General features: G+C 43.6%; 1 protein-coding gene across 9 annotated transcripts in view; it reads right to left on the bottom strand.

Moving 5' to 3' along the window:
* The window catches only part of SETD4 (SET domain containing 4), a 78602-nt gene that overhangs the window by 28636 nt on the left and 25337 nt on the right, over positions 1-24629 (bottom strand). For 6 of the 9 annotated variants that reach the window (XM_040620986.1, XM_040620987.1, XM_040620983.1 and 3 more), the window contains exons 11-13: positions 23971-24101; positions 21942-22077; positions 6945-7082 (exon numbers count right to left, since the gene is read on the bottom strand). The exons of 1 other annotated variant lie outside the window; for it this stretch is intronic. In XM_040620986.1, the coding sequence (XP_040476920.1) occupies positions 7062-7082; positions 21942-22077; positions 23971-24101 (288 nt within the window). In that variant the 3' untranslated portion in view covers positions 6945-7061. Of the gene's footprint in view, positions 1-6350; positions 7083-21941; positions 22078-23970; positions 24102-24629 lie in introns of those variants that run through there. 2 more of the 9 variants (XM_008701869.2, XM_008701878.2) reach the window with 2 other exon arrangements.

The raw sequence follows: 24629 nt of genomic DNA, 5'->3' as shown, positions 1-24629 counted from the left end.
AACAATACTCAACCAGATAATGGCCCTGTGTATTTGAAGCCATCTTTCCCAAGGCCATGGTTTTTTTTAACTTGGACGCACTTGCCTGGAGTAGATTTCCTCTGCACACAAGGAACCCCAGAGTGTGTACAAGCTGGGGCTGACTATGGCCTCCCAGGGCCAAGGCCGTCCCAGGGCCAGGACGAGGGCCTCTCAGAGGCACCGGCCTCCCAACAGCTGAACACACCTGGCCAACTCTTTGGGGGAAGACAGAAAAGCATTCCCCTGCCCCATGTCTGTGGGGTCCCATCAGAAGTGACAAAATTTAATAGAAAAAAAAGGCAATTTCCTGGGGAATTGATCTATGTAATTTTCTGAGTTGTCAAACATTATTTTTCACAATTTATTCTATGTTGATCATTAACCTATTTTTTCCAGTAGAAAGGAATATATTTGAAATGTTACCTATATTAATTTTCTACTGCTACATAACAAATTTGCACAAACTTTGCAGCTTCAAGCAACACCATTTTATTAATTTCACAGTTTCTGTAGGCTAGGACTCCAGCACATTTTAACTGGGTTCTTTGCTCTCAGTTTGCACTAAATGTTTATATCACTCAAATTCATATGTTGAAGCCCTAACCATCAAGTGCCGGAAACTTTGGAATTAATTAGCCCTGGATGAGGTCATGAGGGTGAGCCCCCATGATGAGAAGAGTGCCCTATAAGAAAACGAAGAGACTGGAGCTCGTTCACTCTCTGCAATGTGAAGACATCTGCAAAACCAGCCACCTGCAGACCAGGAAGAGGGCCCTTACCAGACACGCAATCTGCCAGCACGCTGAACTTGGACTTTCAAAATCTCAGACAGCGAGAAATAAACGTCTGTTGGTTAAGCCGCTCAGTCTATGGTATGTTTGTTACAGCAGCCCGAGCAAACTAAGACAGTGTCACAAGGCTGAAATCAACTTGTTAGCCAGGTACATTGTCATTCAGAGACCCCATGAGGGAAAGACCCACTTCCAAGCAGCTTCAAGTTGTTGACAGTATTGATTTCCTTGGGGCTGTATGACTGAGGTCCCCATTTTCTTGCTACAGTTGTCGGCTGGGGAGCACTCTAGCTACTGGAGGATGCTCTCAAGCCCTTGCCACGTAGCCTCCTCTCTGCCAGAGGCCCCCTCACACTTCAAATCTATCTCTTCAGAAGGCACTCGGTCCCTTTTAAGGGCCCAGCTGATTAGATCAGGCCCACTTAAGACCACCTTTCTTTTGATTAACTCAAAGTCAACTGATTTGGAACCTTAATTATATCTGAAAAATCCCTTCACTTATGTCACATAACATACCCTAATCATTGTGCCATCCACACATCCACACATCCACACATCCAGGAAGGGGAATTACATAGGGTGTGTGTTCCAAGGGGAAGAAATGTGGGACCAATTCTATTGGCCTCGCTTCTCTGGGGAACCCTGACGAATATACATGGTCATTCTGTGAGTGACAATTCAGGCTCCACTGTATGGCTCTCCAAACCCAATCTGTCCTTTATTTTACCCACTTTCATGCAAGGGACAAAAATGGTAAACCCCTTAAGGACTTAAGGATTTTTTAATGTTCAGGGCAGCCTAAAGGGTCCCAGCAAAGTTATATTCCAGGGAACCTTGAGGCTGTACTTGGTCTGCTTTACACGGAAGCCAATGACTGTCTGATCTCTTTGATGCTACTTTTCTGCAGGTACAATTTATGTTCTCCCAGCCTGATGACATAGAAAATGGGAGACAATAAAGAAAACAGGGAATACTATTGCACAGGAGGCAATAATCACTCTCCAATATTTTCAGCTGCACATAACTGAAAACCCAACAAAAAGGAGCTTAAATGATAATAAAGACATGAGTTACTTCACATAGCAAGAGATCCACTATGGTGGGGGGGAGGGGGAAGAGAGAGAGAGAAAGGAAGGCTCCAGGGTTGATTTTTCAGTTGCTCATAAAGAGCTCTCCCTTTTTCTTCTTTCCTTCTTTCTAGTCTGCTATCCTCAGGGTATTGACTTGGGATGATTCCCCTCATAGTCCTAAAGAGGCTGCCACAGGTCCAAGCATCACACAGAGATGACAACTAGAAGCACAAAGGTACTATTCCTTCTTACTTGCCTCTTTACATTACAGAATAGAGCATAAGGAGCCCTACGTTATGCTACACAGTAAAAAAAAAAAAAAAAAAGAACACCAATACTTCACAAACTCTTCCAAAGAAAAGAAAGGAAATACTTCCAAACTTATTTCATGAGGTGAGATTACCTAATTACCCTGATACCAAAACCAGACAAGGATATGAGAAAACTATAGCCAAAATCCCTTAATGAATACAGATAGAAAAATCATCAACAACATAGTAAGAAACCCAATCCAGCAACATATAAAAAGGATTATGCTCCATGACCAAATGGGATTTGTTCCGGGAATGCAAGGTTGGTTGATATGAAAATCAATCAGTGTAATACATTTTATTAAGAAAATACAAGGACAAAAACCACATGATCAGACACGGAAAAAGCATTTGGCAAACTCCAATACTCTTTGATGATTAAAAAAAAAAATTCAGTAAAGTAGGAATAGAAGGGAACTTTCTCAACCTGATAAAGGACATCTGGAAAAACCCAAAGCTAACATTATACTTAAGGTGAAAGACCACAAGTTTTCCCACTAATAGTACAAGAAAGACAAGAATAAGAGGGTGACTGCACTTACTGTGGTAAGCACCGAGCAAAGGACAGAATTTTCAAATCACTATGTCATGCACCTAAAACGAATATAACACTGTATGTAGCACATGCTTGCTTCTGGAATACAGAAGGGGGACAAAACCATTACTTCTTTAAAAAGTAATTTATTCCTTAAAATACTTTCTTAAAAATGTTTCAGTAATTACATTAGCAATATTCATTTTTACCTATAAAATGACTAGTTTTTTGAGATCTTTACATGGCTGCTTCACTCAATCTGTGGATAAATCTGATTATAAAAGTCACCAAAAAGAGCAGTGTCATTTGCCTTATTTCTCTACAAGACTTTGTATTTTCTAAAACTCTGAGTCCACTCACGGGATGTGTGTGTGTATTAGATGTACATACATCTATACAGCTTGGATGTAAATGTCATCCATTATATGTCATCGTGGGTTGAATGGAGTTGAAATGAATCAGGACATGCTACCCCAAAATATGTCATTTTAGCAGAGGGCTTTTTGGGTTACAGTCAATTGAGAAACAGTAGATGCAGGAGAACTCTCTGCCCTCTTCCTTTCTGCCTAAAATCAAGGCACAAATTTCTGTCTGTAAAGGTGCTCCTCCCCCTGTCCCTGTACCAGGAAAAGGAAAACAACTCTTAATCGCCAGGGACTCCTATCACTGGAGATTGCCAACTTTAGTCTGCATAACAATCCTTACTAAATAGCCCTTGTTTTCCATTAGTTTCCCCATATATTTACTTTCCCAAAATCTACCCTCTTCCCAGACGCCCAAACCCCTTTTTCTTTGTCTAGCCACTTCTCTACATTATCACCTTTTTAAAAACGGTATATAAGGCCTCAAGCCTAACTATTTCTTTGGGTTTTGTTTTCTATGTAGCCCCTATGTGCATGCAAAATAAATGTTTTCTCCTATTGATCTGTCTTTTGGCAGTTTAATTCACAAGGCCCTGTCACTGAACCTAAAAGAGTAGAGAAAAAGGTTTTTCCCTCCCCTACAGTGTCCCCCCACCTACCTGCCCACCACCAAAAGAAATGTCTAAGTCATAAGCCCCAGTGCCTTTGAATGGAACCTTATTTGGAAATAAGGTTTCTATGGATGTAATTAAGTGAAGGATTTCAAGATGAGCTCATCCTAGATCAACCAGGTGTACCCTAAATCCAATGACAAGTCCTTCTTTTTTTTTTTTTTTAAGATTTTATTTATTTTAGAGAGACAGACCTTGAGCAGCGATGAGGGGCAGAGGGAGAGAATCTCAAGCAGACTCCACGTTGAGTGCAGAGCCTGATGCAGGGCCCAATCCCGTGACCCCAACCCCATGACCCCAATCCTATCACGACCTAAGCCAAAACCAAGAGCGAGACACTTCTTAAGCATCTGGGCCACCCTGGTACCCCCCAAAGAGAAGTTCTTTTAAGAGAAAAGGAGTAACAGAGAGACAGAAAAAAGGTGAAATGACCATGGCAGCAGAGATTGGGATGATGTAGCTACAAGCGAAGGAATCTCAAGGATTGTCAGCAACTACCAGAAACTAGCAGAAAGGTGTGGAACAGACTCCTCCTTAGAGCCTCCAGAAGGAACCAACTCTACTGACACCTTGATTTCAGACTTCTGGCCTTCAGGACTGTGACAGAATAAAACGCTATTCTTTTTGTTGTTTTTGTTTTTTAAGATTTTAATTATTTGTTTGGGGGAGGGGGAACAGAAGGGGAGGGAAAGAAAGAATCTCCAGCAGACTCCACACTGAGCACAAGCCTGACATGCAACTCCGTCTCACAACCCTGAGATCATGACCTGAGCCGAAATCAAAAGTCAGACCCTCAACCAACTGAGCCACCCAGGCGCCCCTAAAATGCTATTGTTTTAGGCCACCAGGCTTGTGGTTATTTGTTATGGCAGCCCTAAGAAACTAATACATAGATATTGCAGCAGGAAAAAAAAATGTCACCAAAGTACAGATTTTGTACTTCATCCTTGTCAGTCAAGCCCCAGGGAGGTGAGCAGATGTATCGGGGCCAAAAGAGTCTGTCTGAGATTGGAGCATGCTGGGTGTGGTGGTTTTGTGTCTACCAAACACCAGGTAAATAACTAGGCCTGATTCAAAACCAGTGACCAAGAGAAGTACCTCTCCAACAGAGCCACCAAATGGAGAAAGTACATATTCTGTGAGATCTGAAGCAGGAGTCAGGAAGGAGCCCTATTCTGGAAAGGGCCAGATAGTAAATATTTTCAGGTCTGTGAGCCATATGGTCTCTGTCACAACTGCTCAACTCTCCTGTTGTAAGGGGAAACAGCCATAGACAACTGGTAAACAAATAGACATGGCTGTGTTACAATTAAACTCTATTTACAAACTTCTGGGTACACACCCAAAAACACTGAACGCTGAGACTCAAACAGATATTGTACATCCATGTTCACAGCAGCATTATTCACAATAGCCAAGAGGTAGAAACATCCCAAGTGTCCACCAACTGATGAATAAATAACAAAATATGTTATATATTATTCAGCCACAAAAAAAAGAAGAAAATCCTGTAACATGCTGCAAAATGGATAACCCTTAAGGACATGATGCTAAGTGAAATAAGTCAGTTACAAAAGGACAAATACTATATGATTCCCCCCCTGGGAGGTATCTAAAGGAGTCAAGCTATTAGAAACAGAAAGTAGGGGGCGCCTGGGTGGCGCAGTCGTTAAGCGTCTGCCTTCAGCTCAGGGCGTGATCCCAGCGTTCTGGGATCGAGCCCCACATCAGACTCCTCTGCTGGGAGCCTGCTTCTTCCTCTCCCACTCCCCCTGCTTGTGTTCCCTCTCTCGCTGGCTGTCTCTCTCTCTAATAAATAAATAAAATCTTAAAAAAAAAAAAAAAAAGAAACAGAAAGTAAAATAGAAGTCCCCAGGGGCAGAGGGGAGAGGGAAAAGGGGAGGTATTATTCAACCGGTATAGAGTTTGTTTTGCAAGACGAAAAAGTTCTAGACATCTGTCACACAACAATGTGAATACAGTTAACCCTACTGAACTGTACATTTAAAAATGGTTAAGATGACAAATTTTATGTCACTTGTTTTTATCACAAAGAAAAAAAGCAGCAACGCAAGATGAGCAAGTTCTGGAGATCTGACGCCATGACCATAGTTAACAGTACTATTTTGTATACCCGAAATTTGCTAGAAGGGTAGATCTTTCTATTTTTTAATAATAATTTTTATTATGTTATGTCACCATACAGTTTATCCTTAGTTTTTGATGTAGTGTACCATGACTCATTATTTGCGTATAACACCCAGTGCTCCATGGAATACGTGCCCGCCTTAATACCCATCATCAGACTATCCCAGGCCCCCACCCCCCTCCCCTCTGAAGCCCTCAGTTTGTTTCCCAGAGTCCACAGTCACTCATGGTTCATTCCCCTTCTGTTTACCCACCCCCTTCATTCTTCCCTTCCTTCTCCTACCGATCTTCCTGCGATTTCTTATGTTCCATAAAAGGGGGCAGATCTTAAGTGTCTTCACCACAAAGAAAAAAAAATTATACAGTAACTATGTGAGGTGATGGATATGTTAATTAGCTGGATTGTGGTGATTATTTCATAATGTAAAAATATGTCAAATCATCAGGTCGTACACCTTAAATACATACAATGCTTAATTCTCAATCGAACCTCAACAAAGCCTGAGGAGCAATGAATCCCTAACACACATCACATCATGGATGAACCTCGAAAACATGAGGCTAAGTTAAATAAACCGGACAAAAAAGGACACATAGTATACGATTCCATCTCAATGAAACATCTAGAATAGGCAAATTATAGGAGCAGAAAGTAGACCAGAGGCTACCTGGTGCTGGGGGCGGGGGCAGGGAGTGGGAGGAGGAGTCACTGATTAATGGACACAGAGTTTCCACCTGAGGTGAGGAAGTTTTGGAAACAGACCCCGGTGACGCTTACACAACATCGTCCTCAGTGCCGCTAAACTACTATGCTTCAAAACGGCTACGATGGCAAGTTTTATGTTATGCATATCTTACCACAGTTTTTTAAAGTTTGCATTTAGAAAAAGAAAACACTTTATTTACAAAAATAGGGAGTGGTTGTAGTTTGCTGACCTGTGATCTAGAGTTTCCAGGATACTGAGAGGACCCTTGGTGTCCGTTCTTACTCCAGAATGACCCCAGGGTAGTGGCTACAGGGTGGTAAGGACTCACCATGAGCTCTGAGACCCTGTGTCGCTTCCTTCTTAGGACGCACATATGCACATCTGGAACATGGAGCAAGGTGGATTTCTATTAGGATGTGTGACTTGAAAAAGCCTCCAAGCTCTGTCACCTAACTGTGCTGTGTGCCTAGGAGAGAAAACACAGAGGGACCGTCTGGCAGAGCGAGCCACCCAGTGGTTCAGGACACCCAATCCCAGTTCGCCGCATTGCTGTCAGTCACATCCCCTCTGCTCGCGACCTCAATTTGATCCGATGCTTCTACTCTGCTGTATCCAAAAGCACGCTGCTTACAACCAAGACTAAGTGAGAGGGCATTACACGTTTGCGGACGGCTGCCAGCATCCTTAGGTGTATTTTCATCCAGAAGAATAAACAGCCTCATAGAAACAGACATGAAACGTGAGGCTCAAAGTCATAATTCAACATATAACAACCTGCAAACCGGCGCAGGTTTATTAGACAGCTAATAAAAATAAATCATGGAGGTGTTTTTAAAATGACTTCCCATGTGTTGTGGTTACTTCTCGGGCATACTGTAAATTAACTGTGAAGTGCTACTTCCTGCAGGGATTTTTTTTTTCTTTCAAATATAAAGGGGTTATAAGGCTAAAGAATGCAGACACGCATCATGTCTGCAGAAATCATAAAAAAAGATCAAATGTAATATTTTCTTTCAACATGGGCGACTGCTTTGAGATTTTCCATTCAAGCAGCCTTGAACACAGCCTCCAGCGTTTGCCAGTTACTCCTGACAAATACCATTTGGGCCTGAGTGATGTTGTAAGTGAAATAAAACAGTGGGAGGGAAAAACCAGAACATGATAAAAGGCATTTTTTTTGGTCTGCTGAGAACTTACTGTAAGTTATACATTCATGAGGAAAGGCCTTGCTTCCTGCCAGTGACGGACCCCATGTGATTTTGAGTTCTAAGGTGACTTTTGTTTGACAGTAATAGGAAGGGAAGACAAAACTCAGTTTTCATGTTCCTTAAAAGGGAGTCAGCTCTTTTTTCCCCCCTCACAAAGAAAAAAATGTATATAAACAAAAGAAGAGACACCAGGCACTGTTCCCCATCATTCCGCATAAATATGAGCTAATGTGCGGGAACAATGCCGTGAAATCAGCCTGTCCGGGACGCCTGTGGCTGCCAGCAGCTCCACCTGGCTCTATCTGTGAGTCAGGAGCATGTCCGAACCTGCTGTGGGTAACCAAAGCCACAAAAAAGGAAAGGCACAGCCAGGATTCAGAGTGCAGTTGTCTGCCCTCCCTCCAACCCCCAGAAACCCATGGATGGCCTGAGGGAAGCAAATAAGAAGGCTGCCCCCATCCCCATGGCCTCATTCTTTAAGATTCCAACCAAACTCATCCCTACTCTTAACCGCAGGGTTACAGGAAGTCGGCAAGCAGTCCACAGAAATGTCCCGAAAGACCTTGTATGGGTATAAAGCCCACAGGGCATCAAGCAGACCAGGGCTGTGTTCAGGCAAGGAAGGGACCTTACCTAGTGACCCGTTGAGCTGGGCCTTCTTCATCTGTCAGACAGAGAACAGTCATGTCGAGGATGGAATCCATTCATGGATGGCACCCATCTAGTACCGTGCCAGCCCCTAGTCGCTAGGCAGTCCCTGGAAACACTAAGGAAACACTGGCCAGTCTAAAAGTCCCTGGACTCTTCCAGTCCAGGCCCACCAGTGCTAATGCATCTACAGTGGCTCAGTGACTTCGTAAGAACACTGTTGCATTAGCATCTATCCGTTCCCCGTGAAGGTGAACCTCAGAAACGTGCGTTAGGAAGCCTGCAGCTCCACAGCCAACTGCCCGGCAGCTCGCCGGCATGGAGTGTAGGTGAGAAACTGGCAGCTTCTGTGGGGCCACCTCACCTGGTACTGCAGGGGGGACTGGGAACAGCCCAAAGTAAAAGGGGCAAAACCATAATTGCTCTGATAATCCAGCCTCTCAGCAGAACCCACAGCCCCGCCCCACTCTCTGTAGATAAGCCGGCTCCAACGGGACGCCTTTGGTCAAGGACCAGCACCCCCAGCTGTGCTATACTGACGGCTGTTGGTCAGACCCGCCCAGCAGACTGATAAGACTCTACCAAACACAATTCCTGGAGCTAGACATGCTCCTGAGACGCAGCTTTGCTACATTTCGCAAGAACACACGTCTTGTGACAGTGCAGACTCTGATTCAGTAAGTCGGGGGGACCTGAGACTCTGCATTTCTAACAAACTCCCAGGGGAGCTGATACTGTCGGTCTGCATTTCAACCCTTGAGGAGCAGGGCTCTATGTGAGCCCAATAAAAGATGCTGACACCACTTAGCTTGCTGAGGGTAGTTCCTGGTGGCCGTGGCCTCCCCTAGACTCCTGCCACTAGTAAGCCATAAAAGAAAAAGGAGGGGTTCTCACAGTTGCCCCCCGCCGTTGTTTGGTCTTACTGGTATCAGAGACACTGTCTTCTGGATAAAGAAACAGAATATTTCATCTTTCACACAATTTCTGCTGATGTTTGTGCCCATATGAGCCGTGGCTCCCAATCCAGGCTATGCTGTGGCTGCCTGCTCTGAATATTGACCTACACCAATCAGAAAGAGCTCATTACCCCAACCTGAAGACTCTTAAGATCTGTTTCCCAAACAGGTAGCCACCACCAGTAAGGCAATTCCAATCAGATAAACAGTCATTTGCATTTCCTCTACTCTTTCGATTAAGGGGGGAAAATCCAATACTGTAGTAAGGGCCTCGTGCAGGTCTTGCCAGCACACTCTAGACGAAACACCAAAGAGAAAACAAGCATCCACTCAAGGCAAAGCCAGAACGTGTATCAGTAGCAGGTGTAGAAGGAGCGAGAAATCAAAAGGAAAGAGATGCGCCAGGAGCTCCCCCATCTGCAAGGTGAGTCAGTCTTGATCTAAGGACAGATCATGGAAGCACAGAGAGAGTCCAGCAGACCAAAGAAATCATTTCAAATAGGACCGCCGGCCTAGCCACTGTGTAACGGGATCTGAAGGCTGTCAGCCGCCTGTGGACAGGGAAATCCAAGGACACCCTGGCGTTTTCACTCCACCTTGAAGCTCTGTCTTCAGATCAAATGCACGCACCTCTAATGACAGATGGGCCAGCCCTCCCATCAGTCAGAAGGAATGGCTCCTTGCCAGCTCTCGCCACAAAATGCACCATTTTCTAATTCCAGAAACATCTCGCAGAAGAGAAGTCACAGGACTACACCCCTTTCTCTGTGGGGGTGGTCAATTCGAACTCCTTTAAAAGCTCCCCTTCCTCTATTTGCCTGCGTGTTGGGACCTGAGTCCACATGCTATCGGTGATGTTAGAAATGAAAACCTGCTATCTGGTGCTAGACATTGTTTCTTAAAAGAAAGTGCTAAATATCAACATATCTTTATGGCTTGTCTGTAGGCAGAGCCTGGGCAGTTTCTGCATCTTTTCAAACTCCCTTCCCCAACCCAACTCCCTCCTCCGAGCTCAACACACCTGGCCCTTGTCTGGCAGCTGTCACCTTGAACTAACGTTTATCCGCCTGTGTTTCTCACCCAAGGAGATCCAACACCCCCCAGAGGACATGAATCTCTGCATTTTACCCCAGTAGCAACACAGAGTTGTTTTGCCTTGTCTGGATCCTACTAACAGCTGAAAAAAATGATAGTCTGCTGCCTCATTTTGACGGAGCCTCAGCCCGGCGGTCTTCTTGTGCCATCTAGTGTACGAAAACAGAAGTGCCTCGGCTTGCGGCAAAGTCCCACGAAGATTCAGAGATCCGTTTTGTCTATTTCGGGCACCCAGCCGAACACTTGGGACACTAACAGGTATGACTTGTTTTTAAAAGAGTTGCATGAAAAGAACTAAAATGCACTAAGCATCTGTTGTGGTCTGGCCACCCATACTTCAATGTACTCACTGAACCAAATGTTAAGGCATCTGAGCTTGGGATTAATCTGTTCTCAGTATGGATTGGCACCATTTAAAACACTAATTTCAGCAGCATAAACGTGTGTGGTAGTATAGCAATGGGCACTCTGTATCCCACCTCCCAAACTCCTGTCACTGTACACACTGGAAAACCAGAGAGTTCCACCTAGGACTAGTTAACGCAGCTTTTCTCCTATAGAGCAGAGCCTCAGAAAGGGAACTGTGACATACATCAGAGTCACCTGAAAGCTTTAGGGCCCCAATATCTTGGCACACCCCAGACCAATTAAATCAGAGCCTATGGGCTGGGACCCAGGCTCAATAGTTTATAAAGCTCTGCCTTGTGCAAGGGAGGTGACATCAGTCAACAAGATGGAGGGCTAGGGGGTCCCAATGCTCATCATCCTCACAAAAAAAAAAAAAAAAAAAAAACAGTTTATAAACAACTACGAAGCAATGAAAATAACTCAGGGAAAGCTCTGGGCCACAATTTTTTAAAAAGCAGCAAAAACCCTGCAGAGCTTAAAATCCAAGCTTGGTCACATCGAAAAAGACAGGAAGTGTTTTACCCACATCTCCCCATTCTCAAGTCAAGAGCAGCTTAGTGCATGGGGGATATACTCGGGGGAAGCTGCTCTTATGGGGTAAAGGAGAACAGGAGAACTCCAGCAAGCCACACCACTGTGGATGTTTGCAGCCTTTGCTACCGTGGCCTCCCACGGTCTACACCAGTACTGATCCCAGCTGATGGAGCTGCCTGGACTTCCCAGCACTGAGTCCCCTCCTCATGGCTTGAGCTGTCCCTGCAATAAGATCTGCCCTCAGAAACCGTGTCACTGCTGTGCCCAGCTCTTTGAGATCAAGACTTCACAGTGCCTCACCATATACAAGATGGGAGCTGCCACTGCCCTGAGCCCTGCCCTCAACTCAGGCTGCAGCTTTGTCCCCTGACAGGGGCTACCCTGTGACCCTTCACTGATGGGGCTGTGCTGCCACTGCTCGGAACCCCACCGTCCAGGTTCCAGGTTGCTGCTCTGAACCACCACCACCAGGACACAGTATCACTGCTCTGATCCCTGTCCCTGGGTTCCAGGTCAAAGCTCTGAACTGTCATTGCCAGGGGTACCGCTGCTGCCCTAGGTCTTGCTCCCTGGATCCTAACATGGGGCTTTAATAGGCCATCATTAGACATGTGCTTCTGCTATCCTAAAACTGCCCCTGAGGCCAAAGTCGGGACTGTGACCCACCACCATCCACAGGCTCTGCTGCTACTGCCCCTGCCCTCTGGGCCCAAGCCACTGCTATTCCTTGCTATTCCCAGGCCTGAGCCGCTGCTGCATCATCTACCTGCCAGAATCACTGCAAGACCCAGAGACCCAGACCCTGGTTTCACAAGGTTCTACATACACCTGCACCTTAGACATCAGTGCCCCCGCTGCAGCAAGTGCACCTGTGCCCCAGGGCCCAGGCACTGTGTTAGTTCTACACGCATCCGATCCCAGGACTTCAGCTCGCCTATTGCTCTGAGTGCCAGCATTCCAGACTACAGGCCAAGAAGGATCCCCTTTTCCTAGAACTTCCTCCCGCAGGCAAAAACAGAACAGAAGATCCTAGCAACCTTCGCCTCTGAATATCCCAACAGCCTTAGTCACCACGCCACCCACAGTCTTGGCTACAGAAAACACCCACAGGTCTGTGCCTGCACGGACCTCAGCTGGTGCAACTGCATGGAGACTACACTGCTGTGCCTTCCAAGAATGAAAGACACTGCATCCCACCCAGCTGGCATCCTTGTAGCCACTTCTAGGTGAAAGTCTTTCCCCAAGGCCAAAGTCAGTCAAACGGCTGGAAGAGGTGAATGCACCCTCAAATGTGCAAACAGCAACACAAAGCCATCAGAAACAGGACAAAGCAAACATGACACCACAAAAGGAACATGATTTTTCAGTAACCAATCCCAAAGAAATGCAGATCGGTGAGTTACGAAAAAAAATTTAAAATAATCATTTTAAGGCATTTTAAAAAGGAAGCTCAGTCAGATTTAAGAGAACACAGACAATTTAATGAACTCAGGAAAATAATACATGAGCAAAATGAGAAGTTCAACAGAGACATAAATCATACAAAAAGAACCTAATCAAGACTCTGAGCTGAAAGCATACAATGAACGAAATTAAAAATACAACAGAAAGCTTCAACATTAGGCTCCATCAGGCAGAAATAAGAATCTGGAAACTTGAAGACAAGTCATGGTGAAATTATCCAGTTAGAGGAGAAAAAAGAAATTAGAATGGAAAAGAGTGAAAAAAAACCCTAGGTGAATTATGGAACACATCCAATGAAACAACATGTGTACTATGGGTGTCCCAGAAGAAGAGACAGAGAAAGGGACAGAAAACTTACTTAAAGAATGGCTGAATACTTCCCAAATCTGGGAAAAGTATGGCCGCCATCCAGGTACATGAAGCTCAAAAGTCCGCAGATACGGGGCGCCTGGGTGGCTCAGTCAGTTAAGCGTCTGCCTTCGGCTCAGGTCATGATCCCAGGGTCCTGGGATCGAGTCCCGCATCAGGCTCCCTGCTTCTCCCTCTGCCTCTGCCTCTCTCTCTCTCTCAATACCTCTCTCGGTCTCTCATGAATAAATAAATAAAATCTTTAAAAAAAAAAAAAAAAAAGTCCCCAGATACAACCCAAAGAGATCTTCACCAAGATTCTAAATCAAAGACAAAAAGAGAATTTTGAAAACAGCAAGAGAAAAAAGATTAATCATATATGAGGCTATCAGCAGATTTCTCATCAGCAGCCTTGCAGGCCAGGAGAGGAGAGAACATATTCAAAGTGCTCAGGGGAAAAAAAACCGTCAACCAAGAACACTTTACCCAGCAAAGCTGTCCTTAAGAAGTAAAGGAGAAATAAAATCTTTTGCAAACAAACAAAAATTGAGGGAATTTACCACCACCATATCTGCCTTATAAGAAATGCTAAAAGGAGTGGAGGCTGAAACAAGAACACTAATTAGTGACATGAAAACAGATGGAAGTATAAATTCACTAGTAAAGGAAAACATGCCACCAAATTCAAAATACTCTAATACTGCAAAGGTGGTGTGTAAATCACTTCGAATTCCAAAGGGTTAAGAGGCAAAATACAGGTTAAGAGACAAAAAAGAGTAAAAATAACTACAGCACCAATATTTTGTTAATGGATAGATAATATAAAAAGATGTAAATTAGGACATCAACAACATAAACTATGTGAGCAAGTAAATGTGTAGAAGATTTTTATGCAATTCAAGTTATCAGCTCAAAATAGTCATAATTATAAGATGTATTATAAAAATTTCATGATAACCACAAAGCAAAAATCTATAACAGATACAGGAATGATAAAGACAACAGAATCAAAGCATACCACTGTAAAAAAAATCATCCGCTCACAAAGACAGCAAGAGAGGAAGAAAGGAACAAAGCAACTACAAAACAATCAGAAAAAGCAATTAACAGGATGGTGATAGTAAGTCTTTACCGATCAGGAATTACTCTAGGGGCGCCTGGGTGGCTCAGTCGTTAAGCCTCTGCCTTCGTCTCAGGGCGTGATCCCAGAGTCCTGGGCATCCCACGTCAGGCTCCTCCACTGGGAGCCTGCTTCTTCCTCTCCCACTCACCCTGCTTGTGTTCCCTCTCTCACTGGCTGTCTCTCTCTCTCTGTCAAATGAATAAATAAAATCTTTAAAAAAAAAAAAAAGGAATTACTCTAAATGTATATGGTTTAAATTCCCTAACTAAAAGCAATGAGTGGCTGAATAGATAAAAAAATACGGATTTAAAAAAAAACAACTAAATGCTGCTCACAAGAGACTCACTTAAGCTTTAAGGACACTCATTGAAAGTAAAGGATGGAAAAAGATATTCTGTGCAAATGAAAAGTGAAAGAGAGCAGGGATAGCTATACTTACATCAGACAAAATAGACTTTAAGTCAAAAACCTAACAAAGAAAGTCATTATATAATGATGAAAGGATCGATTCATCAAAAGGATATAACATCTGTAAAAATCTACATACCCAATACTGAAAAACCTATATATAAATTAAACAAGTATTAACAGATGTGAAGGCAAAAATAGATGGCAATGGAACAATAGTAGGGAACTTTAATACCTCACTTTCAATAGATCATTCAGAAAGAAAATCAGTAAGATAATAATGTACTTGAATGACACTTTAAACCAAATGTACCTAACAGATATATACAGAACGTTCTATCCAACAGCAGCAGAAAACACATTCTTCTCAAGCACACATGAAACATTCTCCAGAATAAATCATATGTTGGGTCATAAAATAAGTATTAAGAAATTTAAGAACACTGAAATCATATCAAGTATCTTTTCCAACCACAATGGTTGAGACTGGAAATTAGCAACAAGAAGAAAGCTGGAAAGTTTACAAATATGTGAAAATTCAACAACACACTTCTTAACAACCAATGGGTCAACAAAGAAGTCAAAAAAACATCTAGAAGCAAACAAAAATGGAAACACAACACACCAAAACTTATGGGATGCAGCCAAAGCAGTTCAAAGAGGAAGGTTTATAATAACAATGCTTAACAATAAGAAAAAAGATGTCAAATAAACAACCTAACCTTATACCTCAAGGAACTGGAAAAAGAAAAACAAACCAAGCCCAAAGTTAGAGCAGAAATAAATGAAATAAAGACTAGAGAGGGGCACTTGGGTGGATCAGTCAGTTAAGCATCTGCCTTAAGCTCAGGTCATAATCTCAGGGTCCTGGGATCGAGCCCCGTGTCAGGCTCCCTGCTCAGCAGGGAGCCTGCTTCTCCCTCTCCTTCTTCCCCTCCCCCTGCTCCTGCTTTCTCTCTCTCTTTCTAATAAATAAATAAAATCTTTTGAAAAAAGACTAGAGAAACAATAGAAAATACCAACAAAACTAAGAGTTGACTTTTTGAAAAAATAAAACTGACATTTAGCTAAACTAAGAAAAAAAGACTCAATAAAAAAAAATGAAAGAAGAGACATTACAATTGATACCACACAAATTCTAAAGATCCTAAGAGACAACTACGGTCCACTATATGCCAACAAATTAGATAATTTAGAAGAAACTGATAAATTCCTAGAAACACACAACTTACCAAACTGAATCATGAAGTAATAGAAAATTTGAACAGACCAATAACAAGCAAGGAGACTGAATTAGTAATCAAAATTCTCCCAACAAATAAAAGCCCAGGACCAGATGGCTTCACAGGTGATTTTTACCAAACATTTAAAAATTAATACCAATCCTTTTCAAACTCTTCTAAAAACTGCAGAGGAAGGAACACTTCCAAACTCATTTTATGAAGCCAGCATTACCATGATACTGAAAGCAGACAAGGACACCACAAGCAAAGAAAATTGCAGGCCAATATTCCTGATGAACTCAAATGCAAAAATCCTCAATAAAACACTAGCAAATCAAATTCAAGAACACATTAAAATGATCACACACCATGATCAAGAAGGATTCATCCACGGGATGCAAGGATGGTTGAACATAAGCAAATCTATAAATGTGATACACTACATTAACAAAATAAAGGATAGAATCATACAATCATTTTAATAGATGCAGAAAAAGCATTTGACAAAATTCAACAGCCTTTCATAATAAAAACTCTCAACAAATTAGGTACAGAAGAAATGTTCCTCAGCATAACAGAAGTCATATATGACGAGCCCACAGCTACATCATATACAATGGTGAAAAATTAAAAGCCTTTCCTCTAAGATCAGGAATAAGGCCATTTCTATTCAACATAGTACTGGAAGTCCCAGCCACAGCAATTAGGCAAGAAAAAGAAATAAAGGCATCCAAATCAGAAAGAAGATGTAAATTACCTGTTTGCAGATGACATGATCTTATACATAGAAAACCTTAAAGACTCTGCCAAAAATCTGTTAGCAATAATAAGTTCAGTAAAGAAGCAGAATACAAAATCAATATACAGAAATCTGTTGCATTTCCACACATTAATAACAAACTATCTGAAAGACAAATTAAGAAAGCAATCCCACTTAAAACAGCATCAAAAACAATAAAATACATAGGAATAAATTTAACCAAGGAGATGAAGGACCTGTACACTGAAAACTATGACACTGATGAAAGAGATTAAAGAAGACATGAATAAATGTAAAGATATTCCATGTTCACGGATTAAAAGAATTAATGATGTGAAGATGTTCATACTACCCAAAGTGACCTACAGATTCAATGCAGTCCCTATCAAAATCGTAATGGCATCTTTCACAAAAACAGAAAAAAGTATCCAAAAATTTGTATGGAACCACAAAAAACCCCAAGTGGCTAAAGTGATCCTGAAAAATAAAGAACAAAGTTGGAGGCATGGCACATCCTGATTTCAAGTTATATTACAAAGATAGAGTAATCAGAATAGTATGCTATTGGCATAAAAACCATCACATGGAAGAGAACAGAGAGCCAAGACATAAACCCACACGTACACGGTCAACTAAATTTTGACAAGGCCACCAAGAACACACAATGGGAAAAGGATAGTCTCTTCAATAAATGGTGCTGGGGAAACTGGATATCCACATGCTATCTTATACCACTCACAAAAATTAACTCAAAACAGATCAAAGATTTAAATGTAAGACCTGAAACCATAAAACTCCTAAAAGAAAACATAGGGGAAAAGATCCTCGACATGGGCCTTAACAATGATTTCTTGGCTAAGACATCAAAAGTACAGCTAGGCTGCCTTTTGGGATCACTCACCCCTTCTCGCCCCTCTGCCCTTTATGTGATGTGGATGTCACAGTGACAGGCAGGGGGTTGTACAACTGAAAACCACGGGGAGAGGGCTTGGCCCCTGGGGACCCCTGGACAGAACATCTTTCTCCTTGCACCTGGGTGCTGCTCATTCCCTGTTGTCAGTCTGCACAATGAGGTCGAGGAAGTTGCCTGTTAGAACATGAAAATGAGACAAAATAAAGCAAACCGCTGTAAGGGGGTCTATACCCGCCCTGCACTGTAGGCTGCCCATCTTTGAAGGCAGAAACAGGTATAAGTGACAAGTGACAGACTTGAATTCAGAGACTCCTGAGTTCTAATCCCAACTGTATGATGTGGACAGGTCCCATGACCCTTCCGTCCCTCAGTTTCTTCACCTCTGGTAAAACATGGAATACTTGCCCCATAAAGCTACTGTGAAATGAGATGGGAAAATCCTATGAGAATGTGCAGGCCAGCGCAGGCAGGAGCTTGGCTCCTGTTAGCGCCTTCTCCACCTCCTCCTGGGCTGGGGTGAGCATTTCCCTTTCTCCTCCAACTGCCTCACTCCCACTCTGATTCTTCTCTAGAATATGGTTTGGGGAGTCCATTTGGGAGAATGTCTAGATCTTACACTACGGAAGGAAAATGCAGGCCAGTGTGACGTCCACTAGAATCAGAAAGAAAACGCAGATTCTGATATGCAAATCCAGGGTCCAGAGCAAGCTCCTCAATCTCTAGGGGCTTCAACCACAAAATGAGGGGGTCTGAGTGGATCATCTCAAGGCCCTCTTTCACCCCAACCCTCTGACAGGACACGTATTCAGAGGCCCCCAGCCTCAGAGTCACACAATCTGGGGTGTGCCTAACGCTTCACATCGAGTCATGAGATGACCAAATAAAACCCAGGGCCCAGGGCCTCAGAGGGCACTCCTTCATCAGAATCTCTAAATGAGTGGTTCACAAACAACGGGCACTGAAATCACCCAGGGGCTCACTGAAAATACATATTCCCGGTCTTACCCCCCGAGATTCTGATACTATAGGTTTGGGATGGGCTCGTAGAACCTGGTAGTGTCTGATGCCATGATCAGGGCCCACATCCTAACAAGCATGCTCTTAATAAAAGTTTCAACTACCTGTGACCAAAGATAGCTCCACCCCCTCATGTGGCTCTGTGCTCACCTGCTGAATATCCTCAGCCCCGTTACTTCCCTTCTCTACACTCATTTGCTCCTCTATAAAATGTGGCTCAGGGACTGGGTTGCCATTTTTGAAGATGGGTTCCCTGGGCCATAAGTCTGCTCTTCTATATATTAAGGAGTCTCTTTGCTTATCAAAGTAAGTGCCAGGAGAGAGCAGATTTAAACAGGCAAGACTGTAACATCCAGCCCTCCAATGTTCTTCCAAGGATGACCGATCCAGCTACACTTTAACTTTACAGAGTCCTGATCAGGTGAGATCAGATGCCTCCCTAAGCCTGTGTGCACCTTTCACAAACACAGTCTTTGCTGTATGAACGTTACAAGCATGGTGTCTGGAGGTCGACAGAGGTTTGAATCCCACCTGTTCCCCTCAGTGCTAGGTGACCTCAGCAATAACTTCATGTTTACATTTACACAATCAGGAAAATATGACCTCATCAGATCATGGATCAGGATTAACAAGGTGATAAATGTAATGCACAGGCACTTACTGACACTGTCAGACTGACAGCCTCGGGACCTTTTTGGAAAAGCATTAGCTGCAAGTGAGAAGAGGAGTAGAATATTAAGCACTAACCTTACTTTATTAAAAAATAGATTTACTGACATACAACTCACAGACCGTACCACTGACCCATTTAAAGTGTACAATCCAAAGGGCCTCCGTATTCGTGCAAAGCCACACGGCCATCACAGCTTGAGAGCACTTCCGTCACCCCAGAGAGAAACCCTACGCTCTAGCCCTTGCCACCCAATCCCGGCGTGCCCCAGCCCGCCCCACCCGCCCCACAGCAGCCACTCATCTACTTCCCATCACTCGACATTTGCCAATTCTGCACATTTCATACAAATACAATTATATGTGGTCTTTTGCAACTGGGTTCTTTCATTTAGCACATTAAGGCTCATTTGTGTTGTAGCATTTATGAGTACTTTTTCTTTTCTGTGCCTGAATAAGATCCCATTTTATGGAAAAAATCTCATTTTATGTATCCATTCATCCACAGAGGAACCTTTGGGTGGGGGCTGTTATGAACAACTGCTATACGAACTGCTATGAACATTCATGTTCAAGTTTTTGTGTGGACATGTTTTCAAGTCTTGGGTATGCACCTGGGAGGGGAATTGCTGGGTCATAAACTCTGTGCTAAACCTTTGGAGGAACTGCCAGACTGTTGCTCAAAGCAACTGCACCACCTGACTCCCCCTCAGCAGGGTTAGAGGTTCCAATTGCTCCACATCCTCAACACTTCATCTTTCTTATTACAGCTGTCCCAGTGGGTATGATGTGGTAACGTTGCATTTTTATTAAATTCTACTATATTTTTGTGAGGTTTTAAAAATTTATTCACAGCCTAATGTTAAAACTGTGTAATAATCTAACTATAGAATAGAAGGAAATTAGACAAGAAAATATTCCCTCAAGGCAAGGTTACAACAGAATGATAAAGACAGAAAGATGCCCTCTGAAAGGTAAAAACAGAACAGCATCAGAGAGAGCACATGGCACTGTTGCGTGTGGCACGCTGGCGTGTTCTCTATGGTCCTGGCTTTGTTGTATGTGGTACACTGGCAGGGTTATAGAAAAATGCTTCAGGCCTACTTCATCCCTCTTAATGTTCCGTTCCCTTTAATTCACAAATGGCTTTCTGGATCTGTTTTTTGTTTTTTGTTTTTTGTTTTTAAAAAAAAAAAAGCCCTTTTCCAAGTGAACCAACGTGGTTGCATGCCTGACAAAGCTCTATATTCATATGTCAGCTGACAAACTGATTTAGGTTTTGTTATACTTTACTCCTCTGGACAAAACTACTACCCAACATTAATCTATCACACAGAACGTGGTTGCTGTCTGCCACCTGGGAGCTAAAATAAATTCCCTATTTCTGGGCCTTAATGGCTCCTCTCAGGGTGGTGTCTAAGTGCTTCGGTGAAAGCCACTTTCATAGAATTAACAGCTCTGATTTCCTAGGTCATTACCAGTCTCCACCTTCAGACTTGAGGTATACCCCAAATAGCCCTTAACTTCTTGGTGTCTGTCCCCTCAGGCCAAGTCACCCCTCACAGGAGGCTTTCCACCCACAAACTCTGATAGCAACAAGGGGCGGGTGTGTTAGGAACCTCAGCCGCACACAAGGCACTAGTGAGGAGAGAAAACAGAAAAGGAGGAAGATGGAAAGGGTGCTGGGGGAGGGGAGAGGGTGGGACACTAAAGAAGGAAGAAAACAGTACTGCTGGGAAAAGATCAGGGCAGGCTGCCCCTCCTGTTTAGATAGAGATGGTTTTGCTGGCCTTCATGATGATGATTTTTCAAGGACAAACCAGCAGGTTACCCTGTGGGCCAGACTGCCTTGCAAGAGCCTCAGATTTCTCCCAAGCATTGTCTACAAATGGAAGAGTCTTATTCTGACATTTTTCAAATACACATAGACCTGATGTGAATGATGAAACACTTCTCATTTGTAAATGTGTAACGACTTTTGTCATTGTCTATTTTTTTCTAAACACTGGACACCTAAAGCACAACTATTACCACACAAGTCTGTGAAGTTTTTCATGTTGGGGGGGGGCTTTATTTTCAGAAGGTATAAGGCACCTTCAAGTAGGAGTTCATGTACTATATATTATACACATTAAGTTATATAAAGTTATATATATTACATAATATATATAACTTAAATTTTACATATACATACATACATATATACATGTATGTGTGTGTCTGTGTGTGTGTGTGTATATATATATAGAGAGATAGATAGATAGTTAGGTCCTAAATGTACACAAACAGGGAACAGAAAAAATAATTATCAAACAGCACAGGGGTCAGCCAACCATGGCCCATGACCTGTCTCTGTAAACAGTCTTACTGGAACACAGTCATGCAACCTGTTTGCATACTGTCTATATGCTGTACAATATAGTTGGGACAAAGACCGTATGGCTCAGAAAGCTTAAAATATTTACTATCTGCCCCTTGAAAGTTTGCAGACCCCTGGTGTATCAAATCCTGAAACACACTGCAGCTATTTAAAAATAAAGTCAACACCAACCATATATATGAACAGGGAAAGATGTCCAGATCCGTCCAGATCCTCTGACTGCCTTCCGAAGTGAGTGGGCCCCATTTGCTTGTTTGGGTTGTATTCCACGAGGGCAGGAATTCCAGTGCTGGGGAAGAATGCAAACCTGGGAGGGAAAAGTGGATTCTGGGCACGAATGCCCAACTGGGGTGGCCCCTGCACTGTGTGGTCCCAGTCCGGCCCCAACCTCGCAGAGGCCTGGTGGTCCCTTCAAGACACCACCCCCTGTGTGACTCATTCAGGGATCCCCTGAGGCCAAGGACTAGGGAGAGCTGAGGAGGGAACATCCCTTCTTCCCAACTGATTCTGAAAACGATAAAGAGGAAAAGAGTAAGGATGGACGTTCACATATAACCATGGCTTTGGGGCACTTTACCTCCACTGAACCCCAGAATCAAGCAGACATCCCGACTGAGGATCAGCGGTACCAGGCTCCCTGACTGGCATATTGATGCCCACTGAAATGGAGGCGACAAGCCCAGAGGTGTGAACTACATCCCCATGTCATCGGGACAGCACGGTACATCCCAGCCACAAACACACCCCAGCTGTGGACCCTGGTCCCTCTGAGGGCAGGGTGGGTGGGCATTTTCACTACAGCACACACTAGGCATAGCATCTTAGGCAATTTCTTCCCCTTTTGATTTACAGCACGGGATAACTCTGAGGCTTAAATAAAACCCTGCACACCAGGCCTGAGCACAGTGCCTCACATCCAGCAATGCTAATATTCAATAAATGTTACTGTCTTATGTTTCAATCGTAGTCCAGTTTTTATAAAAGGTACGTATTTGCTTCTGTGATATATGATAACACCTGCTGACTTCCTCACAGTGGTCCTGAATGTTCACGGACAGGCATGAGAACGCTACGAAGAGTGTAAAGCCTGAGCCAAATCTAAAAAGTACTAATTAGTACACGCTTTACATAAAAACCATTCTCAGAGGAAAGTCAATATCCTAAAATGTTATTTAAAAAAAAAAAAAAGAAAAAGGGAAGGTAAAGACTCTTCATTCAAAATGGCCAACTGAGCCCAGTAATCTCCTATTCCTCCCAAACCCCCATTAAAATAACAGAAAAGCAGCAGAATAAAAGAGTTAAACCACAAAGAGAACGGAAAAGGGACATGTCCGAGAAAGAGATTCAAACACATTCTGGAAAACTGCAGAGGGTGGTCTGTTAAGGCAGGCCCCGCTCTCTCCGGTATTTAATGACTGAACTCGCATTCCATAAAAATGACAGACAGACAGTGCCCCAACTGTCCCTCCTATACCCAATTCCCTGATCCCTGGTAAGTGAGGCCAAGAAGGGGAGAGGCAGCATCACTTGCCCACATGTGTCCCTGCCCCTCGGCCCTTCCGCTGGGTGGGGGCTCAGGGTTGATGCACAGGGCGTCCACCCCCATTCCTGCCCAATGACCTCCTTTCCAGATTGGAAATCAGAACCAAAAAACGTGACGTGGTTTGCTCCCGCTGGGACAGTCTGGTGCAGCTGGGGTTCGTGAAGCCCAGCTGAGACCCAGGCTGGCCCCGCACTCCCCCATACGCACCACCCAAAGCCACTCACCGCCGGCACATCCCTAACCCAACGGTATTAGAACCTAATAAACATAGAACTTCTTGCCCTTTGACAGGTGCTGAGTCAGAGGGGTTAGGAGGACACCGGGTGAAAGGGCACAACAGAGCCCCTCACAGCGCCCCCTCATCACAGTGCAGTGCCTTCCTCCTACTTCTTCCTGCAGGACTGTGATCTGTTCTGAGAGTATCAGACAGGCTATGAGGATGACACATCCACCTTCGCTTATGGCTCCAGAATCCGCAGAGCCTGCCCTGCCCCCCCAAAGACACCCTTCAATGTCAGGAGCAGCCGCTGCTCCGCCCCACAAACAAAGAAAGCAAGAGGAGCAGGACTTGGTATACAGTTGTTTAATAGAAACCACTGGGTGACTGTAAATGGTACACACCCACCACAGGTGACCAAATGCATCAGGTGACGTTACCTAAAAGCTGTTTGCAAACTGTTTAGAATCTCAGCAGATGCCTGCAGAATCCTTAGCTCTTCTATCCACAATGTTTCTACCAAAGCTAGTTGGTTTATCAAAGCCACTTCTTCATCTTTCATATGAGAAACCTGGAAAGTATTTTAAAATTAATTTTTTTACTGTAGTAAAATAAACATAAACATAAAATTTACCATTCTGACCACTTTTCCGTGTACAGTTCAATGGCATTAAGTACGATCCCAGCGTTATGTAACTGTCACCACTTTGCGTCCCCAGGATTCCTTCACCGTCTCTAACAGAAACAGCACCCATTACACACAAACTCCCCATTCCCCCCACCCCCAGCCCCTGGTAACCTCAACTCTACTTTCGGTCTCTATGAGTTTGCCTATGCTGGACAGTGGAATCACACAATATTTGTCTTTTTGTATTCTGGTTTATTTCACTTAGTATAATGTCTTGAAGGTTCACTAAAATTATTTTCCAATCCCAGTAATGTCTTCATTAAAATGAGCTGATTTCTCAGGGCACCTGGGTGGCTCAGCTGGTTAAACATCTGCCTGCCTTCAGCTCAGGTCATGATCCCAAAGGTCCTGGGATCGAGCCCCACACTGTGTTGGGCTCCCTACTCGGCAGGGAGTCTGCTTCTCCCTCTG

The sequence above is a fragment of the Ursus maritimus genome, unplaced genomic scaffold (assembly GCF_017311325.1).
Source record: "Ursus maritimus isolate PB19 unplaced genomic scaffold, ASM1731132v1 scaffold_4, whole genome shotgun sequence".
NCBI lineage: Eukaryota > Metazoa > Chordata > Mammalia > Carnivora > Ursidae > Ursus > Ursus maritimus.
This window is presented reverse-complemented; position numbering and strand designations above follow the sequence as displayed.